At 41.1% G+C, this 18,537-nt stretch overlaps 2 protein-coding genes across 7 annotated transcripts in view; both read right to left on the minus strand.

The window, feature by feature from the left end:
• XRN1 (5'-3' exoribonuclease 1) overlaps positions 1-248 on the minus strand; it is a 34,821-nt gene extending 34,573 nt beyond the window's left edge. For all 5 annotated transcript variants that reach the window (XM_058843698.1, XM_058843697.1, XM_058843696.1 and 2 more), the window contains exon 1: positions 112-248. In XM_058843698.1, the coding sequence (XP_058699681.1) occupies positions 112-186 (75 nt within the window). In that variant the 5' untranslated portion in view covers positions 187-248. The remainder of the gene's footprint in view (positions 1-111) is intronic.
• A 1,589-nt stretch (positions 249-1,837) lies between these two features.
• Positions 1,838-18,537, minus strand: part of ATR (ATR serine/threonine kinase) — a 48,088-nt gene continuing 31,388 nt past the window's right edge. Inside the window, exons 38-47 of one of the 2 annotated variants that reach the window (XM_058844386.1) lie at positions 17,569-17,798; positions 16,729-16,863; positions 7,269-7,469; positions 6,808-6,951; positions 5,899-6,049; positions 5,035-5,191; positions 4,753-4,906; positions 3,723-3,874; positions 3,353-3,458; positions 1,838-2,011 (exon numbers count right to left, since the gene is read on the minus strand). In XM_058844386.1, coding sequence (XP_058700369.1) covers positions 1,838-2,011; positions 3,353-3,458; positions 3,723-3,874; positions 4,753-4,906; positions 5,035-5,191; positions 5,899-6,049; positions 6,808-6,951; positions 7,269-7,469; positions 16,729-16,863; positions 17,569-17,798 — 1,604 coding nt within the window. Of the gene's footprint in view, positions 2,012-3,352; positions 3,459-3,722; positions 3,875-4,752; positions 4,907-5,034; positions 5,192-5,898; positions 6,050-6,807; positions 6,952-7,268; positions 7,470-16,728; positions 16,864-17,568; positions 17,802-18,537 lie in introns of both variants that reach the window. The other variant, XM_058844385.1, reaches the window with a different exon arrangement.

Raw genomic sequence — 18,537 nt, forward strand, 5'->3', positions numbered from 1 at the left:
GGCCGGGACAAGGCCCGAGCTCTCGTCCCCCTCCCTTGTCCCGCCGAGGGGCCGGTCAGGACCTCCCGGGGCAGGCCCGTGTCAGGCAGCGGCGCTCCGCCTCCGGCTCACCTGATGCTCCTTCAGCACCTGGCTGAGGCAGGGGTATCGCTCCGAGATCCACCGGTAGAACTTGGGGACCCCCATGGCCACAGCTCCCCGCCGCCCTCACAGCCCCGCCGGAACCAAACACCGCGGGCCGCGCTCCGCCCTCCTTCCGGCGCGCCGCGCTGACAGCGGCCGAGCGCCCGCACCACCGAGAGCGAGCGGGCACAGAGCGGCGCCGGAGCGGGGCGGGCCCGGCCGGGGCGGGGCTGGCGCCGGGGAGGGAGCGGGGCGGGCCCGGGCCGGCTCCCGCCCCTCGGCCGCCACACCGAACACGCGGGACCCCCTTGCCCCCTGCCCTGCCCCACGCCGGGCCCCCGTCGCCCTGCCCGGGCAGCAGGGCCGCTCCCCGCGCGATGGCAACGCCCGGAGCAACAGCTCCCCGGCGGCTCTCTGCGCTCCGAGAAACTGATAAAGCCTGGGAAAACAGAACGTCAGCACTCAAACACCGGAAAAGACCACTGTATGTTTCAAATATTTTACTAGGAAAATTCGTCACGTTTATGGGACAGTGACAACACTTCTAGATTACTCACTAGATCGACAGATAAACAAACGCTCCAGAAGCAGTTGCAGACCCGTTTTCTTACTTTCCCAAGCCTCTGGATTTCAGCTGAACAGAACGAATACTCGAGTGTCACACCACAGTGTGAGCCGGTGATTAAAACCTAACAGCGTAGTTTGTATCTCAGAATAGCAGAAACAAAACCACTGTACAAAAATTCTAATGATAGCCTACTGTAGATTAAAAGGGTATAATTTTTCCCTATCTCCTCCCACCCCTCATTTCCCTACAATTTGGATGCCTAGAAAACAAGCATCACTGTAAGTTAGCATTTGCCTTTCAACCATATTTTGGTCTACTCTTGTCTGTGTTAAAACACCTTTTCTGAAATGGAGTCGAAAAGCACTCCTTAGAGCCACGCTTTTTCCAGGGGAGGAAGACGGGCTGTGCAAGGCTCTCAGGAGCCGACACGGATGTTACAGTCACAGCTACAATCACCTGCCTGCATTACAGGCATGTTGCCGAGGTCCTCTAATTCCCAGCTTTGTGCCGTGTCCTTCAGGAGGGATTTTTAGAGCACTGTACTCAAGGGCTAAGGCAGCAGGTTCAGAACCCAGTACTACTTTACTAGTTTGCTCATGCTAAGATTTAAGATCCCAAAAGCTTTCCTAGAGATAGCCAGGCTACATGGAAGAAAGTTGAAACAAAGTCTACTGCTGGAAAGAAATACTAATAATTTTTAGAAAGCCCTTCTGAATAGGAATACAAAAAATGAAATAATCATTTTACATCATATCAGTATTAAACTTCATTGTATTTTTTAAACTAAGCCATATGAGAAATGTATTTATAAAAATATACAGTACTTTATAGAGTGCATCTGTCAGTATCATGAAAACTTTTCATATAGTCAAGAGTAAGACACTTGCAGAGCTTTGCATAGTCTAATTTTTAAGAAGTTCTTACGTATTTCTACATGTGTACAAAAAGTAAATCCTAACACCTTACACATCTGCATTCATAGTGTCCTTGCAAGGGCACTGTACATTTTGCACAGATTTTGGAAGACCATAAGCCTGTTTTGCTTGCAGCCAAAAATCAACAGAACTAACCAGGTACCTTGATTCCTTCCCAACAATATTATAGCTACAGCACTTGTGGATGGTATCATTCCAAAGGGAACAAATTTCACATATATGGAGCCCAGCCCATATACATCTGGCAGAGCAGGTTGTCATCACTTGCTTCTTGAATGAGGTAATGAACATGCCCTTCAATAGATAAAGGTAATCCTTTGATTCTGTTTCTAGTCTTAATGACACCTTGCAGCCGTTGTTCTATATCAAGGACATGGGTTTTGGCCTGGAAAGAAGAAAAAAAAATTGGTACTATTCATGAACTTCCACTTCTCAAAATAAAACCAGTATTTCTTAGATGTGTTTGAAATCATATTAGAATTTAATACAAAATACAGATGCCTATACCAACTATATTGAAAACAAAGACTACTCACTTTTAAAAACAATTCTCTAGAATGAATATATTATTAGTTAAGCTATAACTTTTGCTTTACATTTTTACAGCTAAAAGTTACCAGAGAAGACTGAAAGAGCTATATAAATACATATAGTTGAGAATTGCTGGACAGCTTTATTTCATACAATTACTTTCAAATAAATGCAACATTTTCCTAGCCTTGTTCCAGGAATTCTGGATAAAATTGAAGTCTGGAAAATTTAGGTTAAAATTAGGAGCAACTAAAAGTGAAGAAGTTGAATTAAGAGGTTGTGCTGAACATCTCAAAATGACCTGTTCCAAGGCCCACTGGGGTTGCTAGTTCATACCAATTACACTCACGCATTTTCTTTTAAAGCTAAGGCATAACATTGGCACCACTCCAGAAAAAGCTTTTAACATATACAGCTGTGTGGGTGGTCTTGTAAAAGAAAATTATGTAGACACAGCCTGGTTAGTAACTGTTTGAAGAGCAGATTTTCTGTGCTGAAAAAACCCAGGTAAGTTCTTTGTTGTGATACAGTTTCAGTGATGTAGTTTTTCCTTATCTTAGCTGTTGTGTTTGTCAGTGCTCCCTAAGTATTATCCTCTATTACACATTTATTTTCATTAAATAGTCCTTAAAAAAATAAGAATAGAAAGGGACAATTCAGAAATTTTGCACAGAGGGAAGATAATAAAAATTAAGCTATACTTTGGATTAATAATATAGTCTTCAGCAGCAGCTAATAAAGAAACAGTATGAAATCCTAATTTTAATAATGTAATTCTTGATATGTACTGAGGCACGTATTTATTCAGTAATAAACATCCACTCTGGAAAAGCACAAAAATACACATGGAAAGGACTCCAGATGTTACATCACTGTAAATCTGGAGGACTGTGCAAGTGAGGGGTAAGATCCATTGCCTCTGCTGATGTTGTCCTTGATTTAGTAACACTAACAAGAGAATTACTAGCTTTTATTGTTTGGTTCTTTAGTAGATAAATTACATTTTTTATCAGTAAAAAAAAATAAATCTCTTTATAGACAAAAATTATGAACAGAGAGGTAACAAAGAACAACCAGAGAAATTTTTAAATGGAAGGAAAAAAAGGACAGAGTTTAAATTAGGAAACACGTAATTTGTAACAATGATGGACATTTCACATTTGAATACCTTAGGTTGTGTTTGTTTTAAACTCACCTTTTCATTGACAACTTCTCCGGTTTCATTCACCTGGGCTTTTGTATTCCCTTTAACAGGTTTACTCCATTCCACAAGAGGATCATGGAGAAAAGTCTTTAAAACACTAAATAAATAAAAAATTTAGAAAAGGATACGATAAATAAAATACACTTAATTTTCAAAACACAAACACTGACAGGAGCCTGTATTTAGTGCTGAATATTTATACTGCTTTATATCCATGTCATGGTGCTATATCCATGTCATGGTGAGAGTGAGCTGCAGGACAGGCATATCCTGGAACTGGCATATTCCCCAGAAGTTACTGTTTCACACCTGTAGACTACAGACAGCTTTGAGGAGTTTGTAGCAAAAGCAGCTGCCATACCTCATCAGAGGCTCCCTCTGATCACGCATCAGCCGCAGGGTGACTTCACAGGCTCTTCGGAAGAGACCTTCTGTTCCCATGGGACCCATCCCGTTAACCATGTTGTGAGTGAGGCGGAAAGGAACGATTTCCGGAACTTCAAAAGTTTCTCCCTTTACATTGAGGAAAAAAAAGTATGCCCTAAGTGTTTTAAGCATTTTTAAACAGTAACATTTGCATTGGCTTTAGGTTTTTCCTCCATCTTTTGTCAGTGGCAGTTTCCAAGCTGGCAAGAGATGTTTGCTCAGCTCACAGTCCTACTTGGATAAGAGGAAATTACTTTGAGTAAAAGATAACATTGTCCAAATAACCTCTTTTTTCCTGTTTAAACACACTAATACAGCGTATAAAATTTTGTTCTTAAAATATGTATTTATGCTCTGTAGTTGCATTGCAAAATGCTAACTTTTCTTTTATAATATGCAAGTTAGCTTAAAAACATTTTTTTAAGTTAAATGTTATATAGGACAATTCAGACTTTCAAAAAAGAAACCAGTATAAATAACCTAACAATATTTCTCCTTCACTTATCTGAATTAAAAAGGCCACATGTCCCACACCAAAAGCATCTTTCAACTGAAACACCAAAACTCCAAATCCCAATCTGGCCACAATTTCTGCTGTTTATTTTTTCAGAACCATTGAATTTTTGTGCTAAATTTGTGTGAGAGAGAACAAGAAATTCTGCACAGCAGCAGAATTCTGAATGTAGCAATTACAGTTTTTTTGGAGGGTGATAGTGGAGAGAGGAGAGTCATGAAATATAAACAGTCTAAAATTTGGGCTGTTTCAGTGTATCCATATCAGGTCATCTGATACTATCTAAATCAAAAAGTTGGTTTTCATTGAATACAGCACACAGAACGATCACATCCTCTTCACATATCCCAGGCTTTTTTGGGGTACAAGACAAAGTGAGACAGAGAACAGAACGGATATGTTAAAGTAAAAACTTGGAAAAAACTGAAGACAGTAAAAATTTATTTCTCACCTTATTGAAAAGGCAGTTGAAATCCACATGCACACACTCCCCAGTGAAAGAATCAAACAAGATGTTCTCCCCATGGCGGTCTCCCAGCCCCAGGATGTAGCCCACCATGGACATGACAGCAACAGAGCGGCAGTAGGCTGACCTGCTGTTGTACCTGTGGAGATACAGCAGGCAGCTCTGAGGCACTGCTTGCCTCAGCTGTCCTTATCCTGCAGTCCCTTTAACTCTTAGGGAAATACACAAAGTAGATGTTCTTAAGCTAGTCTAATCCCACTCACTCACCATGAAGTAGGGTCAGGAAATGTTCTAAGAAACCACTCATGAAAGAGGGGAGGGTGACGAGGCAGAAGCACCTCTTTGAACATTTTCAGCTTTTCAGGCAAAGGTGCTGACTTTGGAAGCATGTGCTGCCGCAGCTCCTTCCCAGTCATATAGATACCTGCAACAGACTTCCTCAGTTAGGCAAAAGGAATCCCCAAATACATGGAGATTATCCTGATATATCCTGGTATGTACTGTTACAATATGGTAATTTAAAGATTAATAAATAAAATTAATGTCTCCATAAAGCTGAAATAAATAATCAAATGACAAATAATCTATAAACCATGTTAGTTGTGAGGTACAGGAAAGTTTTTCCCCAAACCTTTATTGCACTGCCCAGAAAGCTGCTTTGTTAACGAGAAATTCAAAAGAAATCTGATCTTTTCTCTGGAAAGCTGCTGCACTCTTAAACTTGATTCAACTGTATTTTATCTTAATGTATCACATAAATGTAACAGAAATAAAAAATAACAAATCAAATCGAAAGAAAAAGTTCACATTATTTTTTATTATTCAGTGCAGCACATACATCCCCATGCTGCTGAAATAATTTACATCACTGTACGTAGGAAAGTATTAAGATGCCTGTGGTATCAGTTCTTGTCAGGAACTTGTTCATTCCAAGCACCAACTCTCTTCCATTTAAGAGCAAAAGTCTACCTACATATGAATAATAATATATTGCAGATAGATAAAAATACATGTGACTACATCTTCCTAGATTTTAGCCTGACGCCTGCCATTTGTTTCATTTACTTAATGAGATACAAGCCCTTTAGAAATATCTAAAAACTTTTACTATAGTCTAATATATTTCTTTACCTTTCTCCTTATAAAGCTTTATCAGGATATTTCTCAGACCAGCAGTGTTATTCACCCACTCAATTATGCCACATTCATCATTTAATGGAATCACTGCGTAGGTGCGGATATGGAGCTCTCGCCTACGGGACTCTGCATCTTTTCTTAAGCACTATTCACAAAAGGAAAATGAGATTAACACATAACACCGATAGGATCAAAATAGATTTATAGCATTTACATTCTATCTAGAATTACTTTCCAATCACACAATCTAGAATTTACAAATCTAAGCTTCACACTCTGCAGTAGGTCAAATGAAACCAAAATGTGCATCTGTTCTCAAAAGTAAATTAAAAACAAAGAGGATTTTTCAATGAAACAGTCAAACTGCATAACTTGTACATGACTTAAATCCCTTAAAAGCAATATCTGAAATAAATCTTTTAGTGTTTCAGAGATGCTGTCATTTGTTTTAACCTCACAGAAGACATGGTACCTTAACCTTAAGCATATTCCTGAAAAACAAAATAGAACCAAAATAAGAGGTATGGCAACACTTGAGTATGAAAAGATTAATTTACTTATGTTCTATAAAATATATTAGAAATTACTTAGTAAGAAATACTAAGCATGACAGCAGAAAGTTTGCAGGTATTTGTTTATTGTAAATAACCTGTCCTGTCTATTTTTGCTGGAATAAGCAATTGTTTTGGCAGAATACTGTAATCTGTTATTGTTTTCACAAGTCTCTAAAAAGTCATACAATATCGCTTGCTACTGCTTTTTGCTGAAATAAGGTACTTTGTACCAGTTTACTTTTCTTCCAGTGAGCTTTAGCTCAAGCTAAATTGTCTTTTTTTGTTAGATAGCTCAGTGTTCTGTCCTGGTCAAAAACTATAATGCACCTGATTGTCTCATTCATCAAACCTTATTAATTAGGGAGTTGAATTCCATGAGCCGACAGTCTTTTCTTAGATCATCTTTTGGCTTGCACATCATAATGTAAGACTTCCCATCTGAACCTTTCAAGGTGATCTTTTTTGGCTTTTGAAGTGAGGCAAGAATTTCCACCTAAAGAAAAATTAAGTTCTTTACTAACATCTGTATCAGATTATCCAAAATAAAGTGTGTAATTGTAATAAACCACTGCAACCTATCATGTTATTACTTGCATGGTGCTGCAGCACATTAACCTCAGACCAAGACTTTATCTGAGTGCCAATGGGCCGCACCTGCCTCAGGCTGCTGTAACAGAAGCCACTCAGTTTCCACAAAAGTAATTGCAGAATTTCCTACTCCTTCCTCCCATTTCTAGAGAAGTGAGATGTATTTGCAGCTCTGTTTTGTTTAATATTAAGTGAAAAAGCAGGTGCCAACTAGAGCCTTACCGCATCGTCAAAGCCTGCAATGTAGGCCCAGCAGCCAGGAAAAGGGTCATGGTTAGCATGGGTACCAGGAATTGAAGGAAGAGTTGGTATCATTACAGACTGTAAGGGAATGAGAATTTCACTGAATGTGTGCTCTTCTACTAATCTTTTCAGTGTTTTGAAATGAATGTTCATGCTTAATGTTGAGCTGTTTCCATCAACCTTGGAAAAAAAAAATGATCAAAGTTAGAAATAACATTTAAAGTTAACACTTAAAATAATACTGCCCTTTCACATTAACTAATAAACAGGCTAGAATAATAAATGCTGATTGCAATAAGAAAAACAGCAAGCTACATTTTAAATTAAGTAATCAAGAAGTAAATATATCTGGCTGTTATGACAGACTTATTTTTCACTTTGAATATAAATATAGAATAATGAAATAATTCATTTAGTTCTACCTTTATTATCAAGTTAATTTGTTCATAAAACCACAACCACCCTATTTTTACAGTAAAACTCTGAAAATTAATGGGCATAAATGATATGTGTAATAAATTATGTGTAAGTAAAAATTCGAAAAGATATATAAATAAGATGTATATGTTAAAATAATAAAAACCAAAGATGTGTATGTAAAAAGAAAGAAATCCTCCTCCCAAACCTGGCTGGGAGCTCTTCTCCGAAAGAAAAAGATTGTAGCCAACACCCAGATAAGAGACATTAACTCGGAAAATAGGCAGGATGGGAGCCATCAAAGACAACAAAAGGACTAGCTCGGGGGAGGAACCCAACTCCGGACCTGACCAACGTCTCTGCAGACATCAGTTGTGAAACAATCAAAGTCGACAAAGACAAGCCTCAGAAAAAGTATCCTCTGCGAGTTCTGAATCCCCCACCTGTCAGACTAGTGTTGGAGATACAATCACTGGAAACAAAGGGGGAGACTCCGCCAAGATTTCCATCGGCACCAACCCGGATTCCACCACCCTGTCATGAAAAACTTAACTTTGCAATACACAGAGTCTCCTTTGCATGAGAGGAGATTCTGGCCGGACACAAAATAATGTCATCATTCTAGGTCAGGAAATCCATTCACTGGACAATCAAGGACACTTGGTGAATGGAACTTGCCTGGAATTTTGGCCTGAGGACTTAAAAATCCTATAAAACCCCAATCCTGAGGATGCTCAGACGTGGATTTGGGAAACCTATACCTCCGGTGTAGACCCCTGTCCACCCAGCGCTGCGCTGTTCTTTTTATTGTGGGTTTTTATCGCTGTTTCTACTTATTATTATTTATTAATAAATTTTTCTTTGATTTTATCCCAAAATTGCCTTTGCATTTATAACAGATTGGTGCCGTGACTCGGATCGGAAAAACTGTGGGAGAACCTCGCTATCCAGGGGGGTACCCCCGCTGATTTCAGCGGCCTGGGAAGCCGAGAACCTCCGCAGTTCACTCCGACACCCGAACCAAATTTAGGCTGAGGTAAAAACCACAATAAAAGAGAAAATACGGATCCAGGAAGAGCTCGGGAAGAGAAGCCGCGGCTTGGTAGCTCATAAAAAGTCAGTTGTGCACGAAGACATCCTCGCAAGAAAATTGCTGTAAGTACTGCGAGGTTGAGCTGGTGATTGGGCAAGCGTGTGTGAGACGTGATCTGATCACGGAGCGAGAGCGGACTCCAAAGCCGCGGTTCCATCCTCCCGCGAGGGAATTGGCCGGCCACGGAGGAAGCGAATCGGTGTGAGAGGGCTCTCTCTACGCGTTTGTAAAGCCTGGGGCCAAAGGGGTGCTCTGGGGGACCGATCACAAAGGGCTGGAAGAGGAAGAGGACGTCCAGTAGAGCTCGGGAATGAGTAAACTCTTCTAGCAATCAGGGCCCAAGGAGAGGTCCGGAGGAGAGATCAAAGCGCTAAGAAAGACCCCGGTACAGCAAACCGCGAAGGTGAGTATTAGCAGACTTTTGTCTCTCAAAACACAAACACAACGCAGAGAAACAGGTAAGACTCCCTTTTTCACCATGGGACAGAGAAAGAGTAAAATACAAAAGCCAGTAGATAAGAAGAATCCTTCCATAGAAACGAAGGAATTGTTAGACATCCCACCAGAAAGTCCTTTTAGGTTGGTTGTTAAAATATTGAGAAAATTGCCCTGAGAGAAAAAGAAGTCCAAGGCAAAAATGATCTACTATTGTGCCGAGGTTTGGGGTGGGCAGGAACTGAGACCCCATCTCATTTGGCCAATATTAGGAATGTTTGAAAGGTGGACGTGTAATGAATTGCTCTCTTATGTAGAGAGCAAGGTTTCCTCAGACTCTGAGGAGAAGGAATACGCCAAACTCTGGCTAAAGGCCAGAGTAGGGCTATTTCCAATGAAACTAAAAAGCGAAACAAAAACAGAAACCTGGGAGCCCCTTGATCATTTACCCCCTCCGTACCACGGGCCGGCAGGACCTCCCGTGGTGGATCAAGTGGTGCCATCAGCTCCCACGAGCTCGCCGGCACAGCCAGGTGAAGCACACACATCGCGAACAGGGGAGCCGGCGCCAGCAGTGGTTCCGGTGGCCCCCCCCTCTGGCTCCTCCTGTGGGGACCGCAGCCGCCGCCGCTTCTCCAGAATCCATGGTGGTGCAAGGTCGGGGATCTCCTTATCCCCCATTGCCCGTCCCGCTGCCACAGCCAGGTCCCTCAAATTTGACAGGGGGAATCTTTCATAATAACCTGGTGGCAACGGACTTTACATCAGTAATAAAGGACCAGACTCTCAAAAACCCCTATTCCCCCCCCGCAAGCAGGATTCGTTTTAAGTCTAGACAGATGAGTGAAAGATGGGAAGAGAATGAGAGTAGGCACAGAATGTTCCCTCTCAGGGAGGTGCCTACCGCTCCAGGAGTGATTGGGTTTGTGAATGTACCCCTAAACTCAGGGGATGTGCGAGCGTTTAAGAAAGAGATGAGACGATTGTTAGATGACCCGTTTGAGGTAGCTGAGAGGTTGGATGATTTTGTTTTGGAAGTAGTATTTATATGTATGAAGATCTCATGGCTATCCTGAGATCGCTGTTCAGTCAGGAAGAGAGAGAGATGATTAAGCAAGTTGGTATCAGGGATTGGGAACGGCGTAACCCACAGGGGATGCCAGGCAGCCAAAAATGGCCTAGCGTAAACCCGAGCTGGAACGGCCAGACAGAAGAAGGTAAGAGAAGCATGGTGAATCTAAAGAATATGATTGTACGAAGAATAAGAGAAGCAGTCCCCCGAGGACAGAATATTAGCAAAGTATTTGAGGAATGCCAAAGGAAAGAGGAATCACCCACTGAGTGGTTAGAGAGATTAAGGCAAAGTCTGCAGATATATTCTGGGACTGATCCTAGCCCTTCAGTGGGGGAAGTTTTGCTCAAAAACCAATTTGGGGCAAAGTCATGGGAGGATATTAGAAAGAAATTAGAAAAGATTGAAGGGTGGCAAGAGAAAAGTCTCCAAGAGCTTCTAAGGGAAGCTCAAAAGATTTACATGAGGAGAGAGGATGAGAAACAGAAACTCCAGGCCAAAATACTAGTGGCCGCAGTAAAGGAGGCTCAAAAACAAGAACAGGCACAGGGCAAATTTAAAACAGCGCCGAAAAAGCCGCAGGAGTCTCAAAAGGACGGCTCCGCCCCGCGGAAGGATTCCCCAGAATGTTTTTACTGTAAGAAAGTAGGACACATTCAGCGGAACTGCCGTCAGAAATTAAAAGATAAACAAGTATTTCAAGAAGATTAGAGAAGTCTTGGGCTCTTTCAGATGGGAATGGTAACAGCAAAAGAGCCCTTGATAAAATTAAAAGTAGGTCCCCATCGCCAAGAAATAGAATTTTTGGTTGACACGGGAGCTGAGAGAAGCACCCTGCAGAAATTACCCAGGGGATGCGTGGCAAGTAAAGAAAAAGTAGTTGTAATTAGTGCTAAAGGAGATCCCTTCAAAGTTTCTGTAATAAAAGATGTGGAAATTGAGTCTCAAAATAAGATATGTTTAGGAAATTTATTATTAGTAGAAGAAGCTGATTACAATTTATTGGGAAGAGATATGATTGTTGCATTAGGTATAAACATTGTTGTAAAGAATTCTGAATTAGTAATAAAGATATTCCATTTGACTCCAAAAGATGAAAGGGAAATTGATCCCAAAGTATGGCATTCGAAAGGGGAGGTGGGGAAATTAGATATTACCCCCATCAAAATTGAAATAGAAAACCCAGAGGATCCGATAAGGATCAAACAATATCCCATCCCGATAGAAGGGAGAAGAGGTTTGAAATTAGTAATTGAGGACCTCCTTAGAGGGGGTACCCTCGAACCCAGCATGTCCCAACATAACACCCCCATCCTAGCAGTAAAGAAAGCGGATGGGAGCTTCCGACTGGTTCAGGATCTCAGGGCAGTAAATGCTAGAACCCGAACCAGGTTTCCGGTGGTGGCAAATCCTTATACTTTACTTAACAGACTCTCACCTGAGGATGTATGGTACAGTGTAATTGATCTAAAATATGCATTCTGGACTTGTCCTTTGGATGAAGGGAGTAGGAATTTCTTTGCCTTTCAGTGGGAGGATCCTGACACGAACAGAAATCAACAGTTAAGGTGGACGGTCCTCCCACAGGGGTTTGTGGAATCACCCAATTTATTTGGACAGGCATTGGAACAATTACTTACTGAATTCATTCCAGAAAAAGGGACAAAGCTCTTACAATATGTAGATGATTTATTAATTGCTGGAACCATGGAGGAAAAGGTCAGAAAAAGTACAATTTCATTATTGAATTTTCTGGGGAAAAAGGGGTTGAAAGTATCAAAATCCAAACTGCAGTTCACGGAGCCCGAGGTAAAATATCTGGGACATTGGATTTCTCAGGGGAAAAAGATGCTAGATCCTGACAGAGTGGCCGGGATTCTGGTGCTCCCAGCCCCAAAAACGAAAAGACAAATCAGGCAATTTTTAGGGCTCCTGGGATATTGCAGACAGTGGATTGAAGGATACAGTGAAAAAGTAAAATTTCTGTATGAGAGATTAAACACAGATAGAGTAAAATGGACCACACAGGATGAAAGCAAGTTTCAGGAATTGAAAACTGCACTTATAACTGCTCCTGTTCTAACCTTGCCAGACACAAATAAAGAATTCCAGCTATTTGTTGATGTAAGTGGACAAACAGCCCAAGGAGTTCTGACCCAGGAGTGGGCAGAAAAGAAAAAGCCCATAGGATTTTTATCAAAAATCCTAGATCCAGTCAGTCGAGGGTGGCCCACTTGCTTGCAAGCAATTGTTGCAGTAGCTCTGTTAGTCGGGGAAGCAAAAAAGATAACTTTTGGAGCCTCTTTGACAGTCTACACCCCACACGATGTAAGAAATATCTTACAACAAAAAGCCGAGAAATGGCTAACTGATTCGAGGCTTCTGAAATATGAAGCCATGCTAATTAGTTCGCCGGGCCTCGAGTTGAGGACAACTACTGCCCAAAACCCGGCGCAGTTTTTGTTTGGGGAACCAACAGGTGAGCTGTTGCATAATTGCATTGAAGCAGTGGAATTGCAAACTAAGGTAAGACCAGACCTGGAAGATCAAGAGTTAGAGGGGGGAGAAAAATGGTTTATTGATGGTTCATCAAAAATGGTAGAAGGAAAAAGAAAGTCAGGTTATGCCATCATAAATGGTAAGACCGAACAAATCATAGAATCAGGTCCTTTGCAAGCATGTTGGTCGGCTCAAGCCTGTGAACGGTTTGCACTCTTAAGAGCCCTCAAAGGCCTGAAGGGAAAAAGGGGAACTATTTTCACCGATTCAAAGTATGCATTTGGGGTAGTGCATACTTTTGGAAAAATATGGGAAGAAAGAGGTTTAATAAACACCAAGGGAAAAAGATTAATACATGGAGAAATAATTAAACAAATCTTAGAAGCTATCAGGGAGCCCCAGGAGATATCAGTAGTCCATGTAAAAGGACACCAAACTGGGTGGCGGTTTCACACCAGGGGAAACAATCTAGCGGACAAAGAGGCGAAACGAGCTGCGTTACTGGCGGTAAGTATTCCCGAGATCAGTCCCAAAGAAACCCCAGAAGTGTCCGTGTTTCCTTCAGAGAAGGAGCAAGAAGATTTCCAGAAGGTAGGTGGATATTTTAAAGAAAATAAATGGTGGTTGCCAGACGGGAGGGAGCTGGTTCCAAAAAGTATAGCGAGAGGAATACTCAGGAGATTGCATGAACAAACCCACTGGGGAACCCGGGCACTGGCTGAACAATTTTTAAAATTTTTCGGATGTAAAGGAATCTTTGAACTTGCCAAGCAAGAGGTACAGGGGTGTGTGATATGCCAGAAAGTAAATCGTGCCAATTCAAAACAAACAAATTGGGGTGGCCGGCCACTTTCGTATAGGCCATTCGAGAGAATCCAGGTAGATTTCACGGAACTACCAAAGATTGGGAGAAATAGATATTTATTAGTGATAGTGGATAAACTGACACATTGGGTCGAGGCATTTCCCAGAGCAAAGGCTACGGCCCAAACCGTGTCTAAAATTCTACTAGAGGAAATAATTCCTAGATATGGGATAGTAGACCATATCGATTCTGATCAAGGGACTCACTTCACTTCCAAAATCATCAAACAACTGTCAGAGGCATTGGGAATCAGATGGCAATATCACACCCCCTGGCACCCTCAAAGCTCGGGACAGGTAGAAAGGAAGAATCAAACATTAAAATCGCAATTGTCCAAATTAATAATCGAAACAAAAATGACTTGGGTCCGATGTCTTCCTTTAGCTTTGTTAAACATCCGGACCATGCCTCATTCTGAAACCGGTTTATCCCCTTTTGAAATGCTATATGGAATGCCATATAGGCATGGGATGCCGGTGGCACACCCTCAGATAGAGGATGTGCAATTACAACCTTATCTCATTTCTATAAATAAAAATCTACAGGAACTCCGGGAAAAAGGATTGATTCCTCAAAGCACAACATTGGGATTTCCAATTCACAAAATCCAGCCGGGCGACAAAGTATTGATTAAGGTGTGGAGGGAACTTCCCCTCAGTCCTCATTGGGAAGGTCCCTTCCTCGTTCTCCTGACCACGGACACTGCTGTGCGAACGGCCGAAAAGGTTAGACTCACTCCTCTCGAGTGAAGAAAATCACAGATCACGGTTCAACCGAGTGGGAAGTTACTACCCCCCAGGAGATTTGAAGATCAAACTCCGGTGACAACACAAATGAGTGGAGATCGGATAAGTTGTGTCAATGTTGATTGTTATTGCTTTCCTTTTATCCATTTTAAATGTGCTTATTGTAAACAAATTTGGGTTGCTCACTGTTTAATGGGACATAAACCAAGAGGTTTATGTACAAAGTGTTTTGAAAAGGAATTACAGCAGACAGACAGATTCTTAATACTTGCTGCCGAGGTGGGCCTGCTGGAACCTGACTCTCTTGAGTGGCTCCTGTTTTACCGAAACGGTCTAGGGGGTCAGCTTGACTGCAAGGCAGAACCCTTAGTAGTCGAGTGCCGGCAAACAATAAAAGTTCCGTGCAGATTTGACACGGTTAAAGCGTCCCGGTGGGCGGTCTTCAAGCGAAGATTTGCCATCAGAACATCAAGGGCCCCTGAAGATAGTCTTTGCTGCCAAGAAGATGGTTTACCCCGCCGTATGCTTATATACGGGCGAAGGGCAAGGCAGAGAGATGAAGTGGTGGGGAATCCTGATGTTCCTGAGCCTAGTCATGTGCTCGACCAAGGGGACAGACCCCGAGGTGCCCCCGGTGGTGGACCCCACGGGGAAGTGTGAGCAGTGTCAAGCTGCCACAAAAGCCGAGACATTAGCCGTTTGTCCCCAGAACTGCACCTAGGAATCTGCTGGTTAAATGACACCCAATTAAAATTGTACAAATTAAAAGAGAAAATTGAGTGTTCCAATCCGGGAGCAAGTATTACAGAAAATCAAATTCGAAACTGGGAGGATCAAAACGTTAAATTAATCACCTCCGACCAAAAAGAGAACTAAAAGGGGTTCCCTCAATCTCAGTCTGCGGGCAGTGTAATAAGGCTGTCTGGATTGGGGGAAGGAGACAATCCATTTTTATAGCATATCATCGAGTTAACCCTATTTGTTACAATAAAGCAACTGTAAAGCCGTGTTCCGTGGGGAGGAAAATGTACTGGGAGGGAAGAAACTTAAAACATGAAACTAAAGTGCCATTGAATAATGATCCTATAATCCTAATTTGAGACCAAGCACATGTTAGCACAAGAAAATAAAGAAAGTACGGAGGAATACTAGTATTCCTCTCCAAATAATAATAAAATACGAATTTTTAATGGGATAAATTATTAGGTGGGGGACTGTAATAAATTATGTGTAAGTAAAAATTCGAAAAGATATATAAATAAGATGTATATGTTAAAATAATAAAAACCAAAGATGTGTATGTAAAAAGAAAGAAATCCTCCTCCCAAACCTGGCTGGGAGCTCTTCTCCGAAAGAAAAAGATTGTAGCCAACACCCAGATAAGAGACATTAACTCGGAAAATAGGCAGGATGGGAGCCATCAAAGACAACAAAAGGACTAGCTCGGGGGAGGAACCCAACTCCGGACCTGACCAACGTCTCTGCAGACATCAGTTGTGAAACAATCAAAGTCGACAAAGACAAGCCTCAGAAAAAGTATCCTCTGCGAGTTCTGAATCCCCCACCTGTCAGACTAGTGTTGGAGATACAATCACTGGAAACAAAGGGGGAGACTCCGCCAAGATTTCCATCGGCACCAACCCGGATTCCACCACCCTGTCATGAAAAACTTAACTTTGCAATACACAGAGTCTCCTTTGCATGAGAGGAGATTCTGGCCGGACACAAAATAATGTCATCATTCTAGGTCAGGAAATCCATTCACTGGACAATCAAGGACACTTGGTGAATGGAACTTGCCTGGAATTTTGGCCTGAGGACTTAAAAATCCTATAAAACCCCAATCCTGAGGATGCTCAGACGTGGATTTGGGAAACCTATACCTCCGGTGTAGACCCCTGTCCACCCAGCGCTGCGCTGTTCTTTTTATTGTGGGTTTTTATCGCTGTTTCTACTTATTATTATTTATTAATAAATTTTTCTTTGATTTTATCCCAAAATTGCCTTTGCATTTATAACATATGTGAAAGTACAAAACAATATAAAGCCTATGCACTGTTAAACAGGCCATTATATACTGAAATGTTTTACAGTGTGCTGGGTTTAGAGCTATTTTAAATCTTTTACAATTTAGTACAAATTCTGCCAAACTGCAGTAATATTATGATTTAATAATAATTATTAATATAACAAATTATTATAAATTTAATTTATATTATGAATTAGCTAATGAAAGCAATCAGAAGCAGCTTTTGCATTACATTCTTGCATAAGCCTACAACATGCAATAATTTGTTTATTTTTATAAGTACCGGTTTGTTGCAGAGCTCTAACAGCTTATCTGTAAGACGTGTGGCATCTCCAATAAATTTTCGTAAAGATTCCTTCATGTGAATAGCTCTGTTAAGAATTTCCTTACATCTATTGACACGCATAGGGTAAGAGGACTGGAAAAAAAAAGGAAAGGTAAAAATTATTACACAATGACTTGAAGAATCCCCCCCAGTAATTACTATTCTTTCCCCTACTTATTGCTTATCATATATAATATCTGGAGAAGGACGTGCTTCAACTGAAAAGCTGAAGTGGTACTGTTGGTGGGTGTGTGGGCGTTACTTCTGAAACCATTCTTGGTAGTCCCACAACATACAGGCCAATATTCAATAATATGTCAGTGTATATAAATACTGTTTCACCAGCCTAAAGAAATAGTATGCACCACGCTTCCCAGTCTGCTTTAGAATGACCTTACTGCCAAGTAATTAGTTGTACATCTATCTACTAATTTGATTATTTGATTATAGGACTGAAAGTACTATAACACAATTAGTAAATGCAACAAAATCTGTTGCCCATAACTACAGAATTCATCAGCTATTTGTTATTCAAATTTCCTTTCCTAATTCACCATACAAGTTTGGATGCGTATTAGCATTCCAATTTGGATCATTTAAACTGTAATATCTGAATTAAGATTGCAGTAAAATAATTTATAGTGATGGCATTCATATCCTCTTCTACAGCACTGCATCACAACAAATGAAATACTCAAATCCTTCTTATCAGCTTAGAGTAAAATAGGTTATATTAACATTTCTGAGAAAAACAGTTTCGTAAACTTGATAAAGGTGTAGCTATACATATCAAGGTACCTTGGACACAGCAGTCATCATCCACATTGCCTGCTGTGGATAGGCTAAAAAGACTTTAGCAACAATCACCATCAGAACGGCAAAGACTTCATCATGGGAATGGCAGATCCGAGAGATGAGTTGAGAAAAGGCTGTCAGGAACTGGTAAGGTGCCAGGTGATTTGTGTGCTCTGTAATCACCTTGTTTATTTTAGCCAGATCATTTTTCATTTGACCACGTTCTGAACGAGCTGCTGAAAAATGAAAAGACCATGTTCCTGGTTCTCCCCACTGGAAATGGAAAGTCATTTAAATCAAGACTATAGAATACTATTTTGTTGGCAATTTCATAAGCCAAAAAAATTTGAAGGCAACAAAAAAGCTCCTTCTGTAAAGTTCTTTTTAACACAGCATACAGTGAGTGAATACATACTCTATTTAAGTAAGCAAGAACACCAGGAAATTAAATCTTCTTACACTCTTAACATTACTTCTCTAATATGATACAATGGCATAGAACAGACTAAAAACACTCCATGCATTTGCCTGACAAAAAGATTCTAATCTTCTTTAGTGGAGAAGAAACAAAGAAAGTCTTTTCATGGGATGAAATTAGCCCATCTGCTCCTATCTCCACTCCCTGCCCCTGAGGACCCAGCTTGAGTTTCACATCAGCACCTCAGAGTGCAGGATCTGATGTGCCTGTAGCCAAACACAGTTGACTTAAGTGTGTAGAATGGGGAGAAGATCAAGGAGCACATCTGTCTGCTTCACTCCTGACCTGCAATGTTTGCAATTTTCATTAGTACCAAAATCTCCCACCCAAAGTGCATCTGTGGTGTTCATTTCACATGCCTTCATGCTGCTGCCTACAAGATTTTTCCCCCCTTCATTTCAGTAAAATGAGGCGGAAAATTTCAGTAAAATTCCTTCGAAGACTGGAACCAAAACGAACCGAAAAAAAAAAAAGCCCCAAAGCCTAACACTTTA

Source organism: Poecile atricapillus, chromosome 8 (genome assembly GCF_030490865.1).
Source record: "Poecile atricapillus isolate bPoeAtr1 chromosome 8, bPoeAtr1.hap1, whole genome shotgun sequence".
Lineage (NCBI taxonomy): Eukaryota > Metazoa > Chordata > Aves > Passeriformes > Paridae > Poecile > Poecile atricapillus.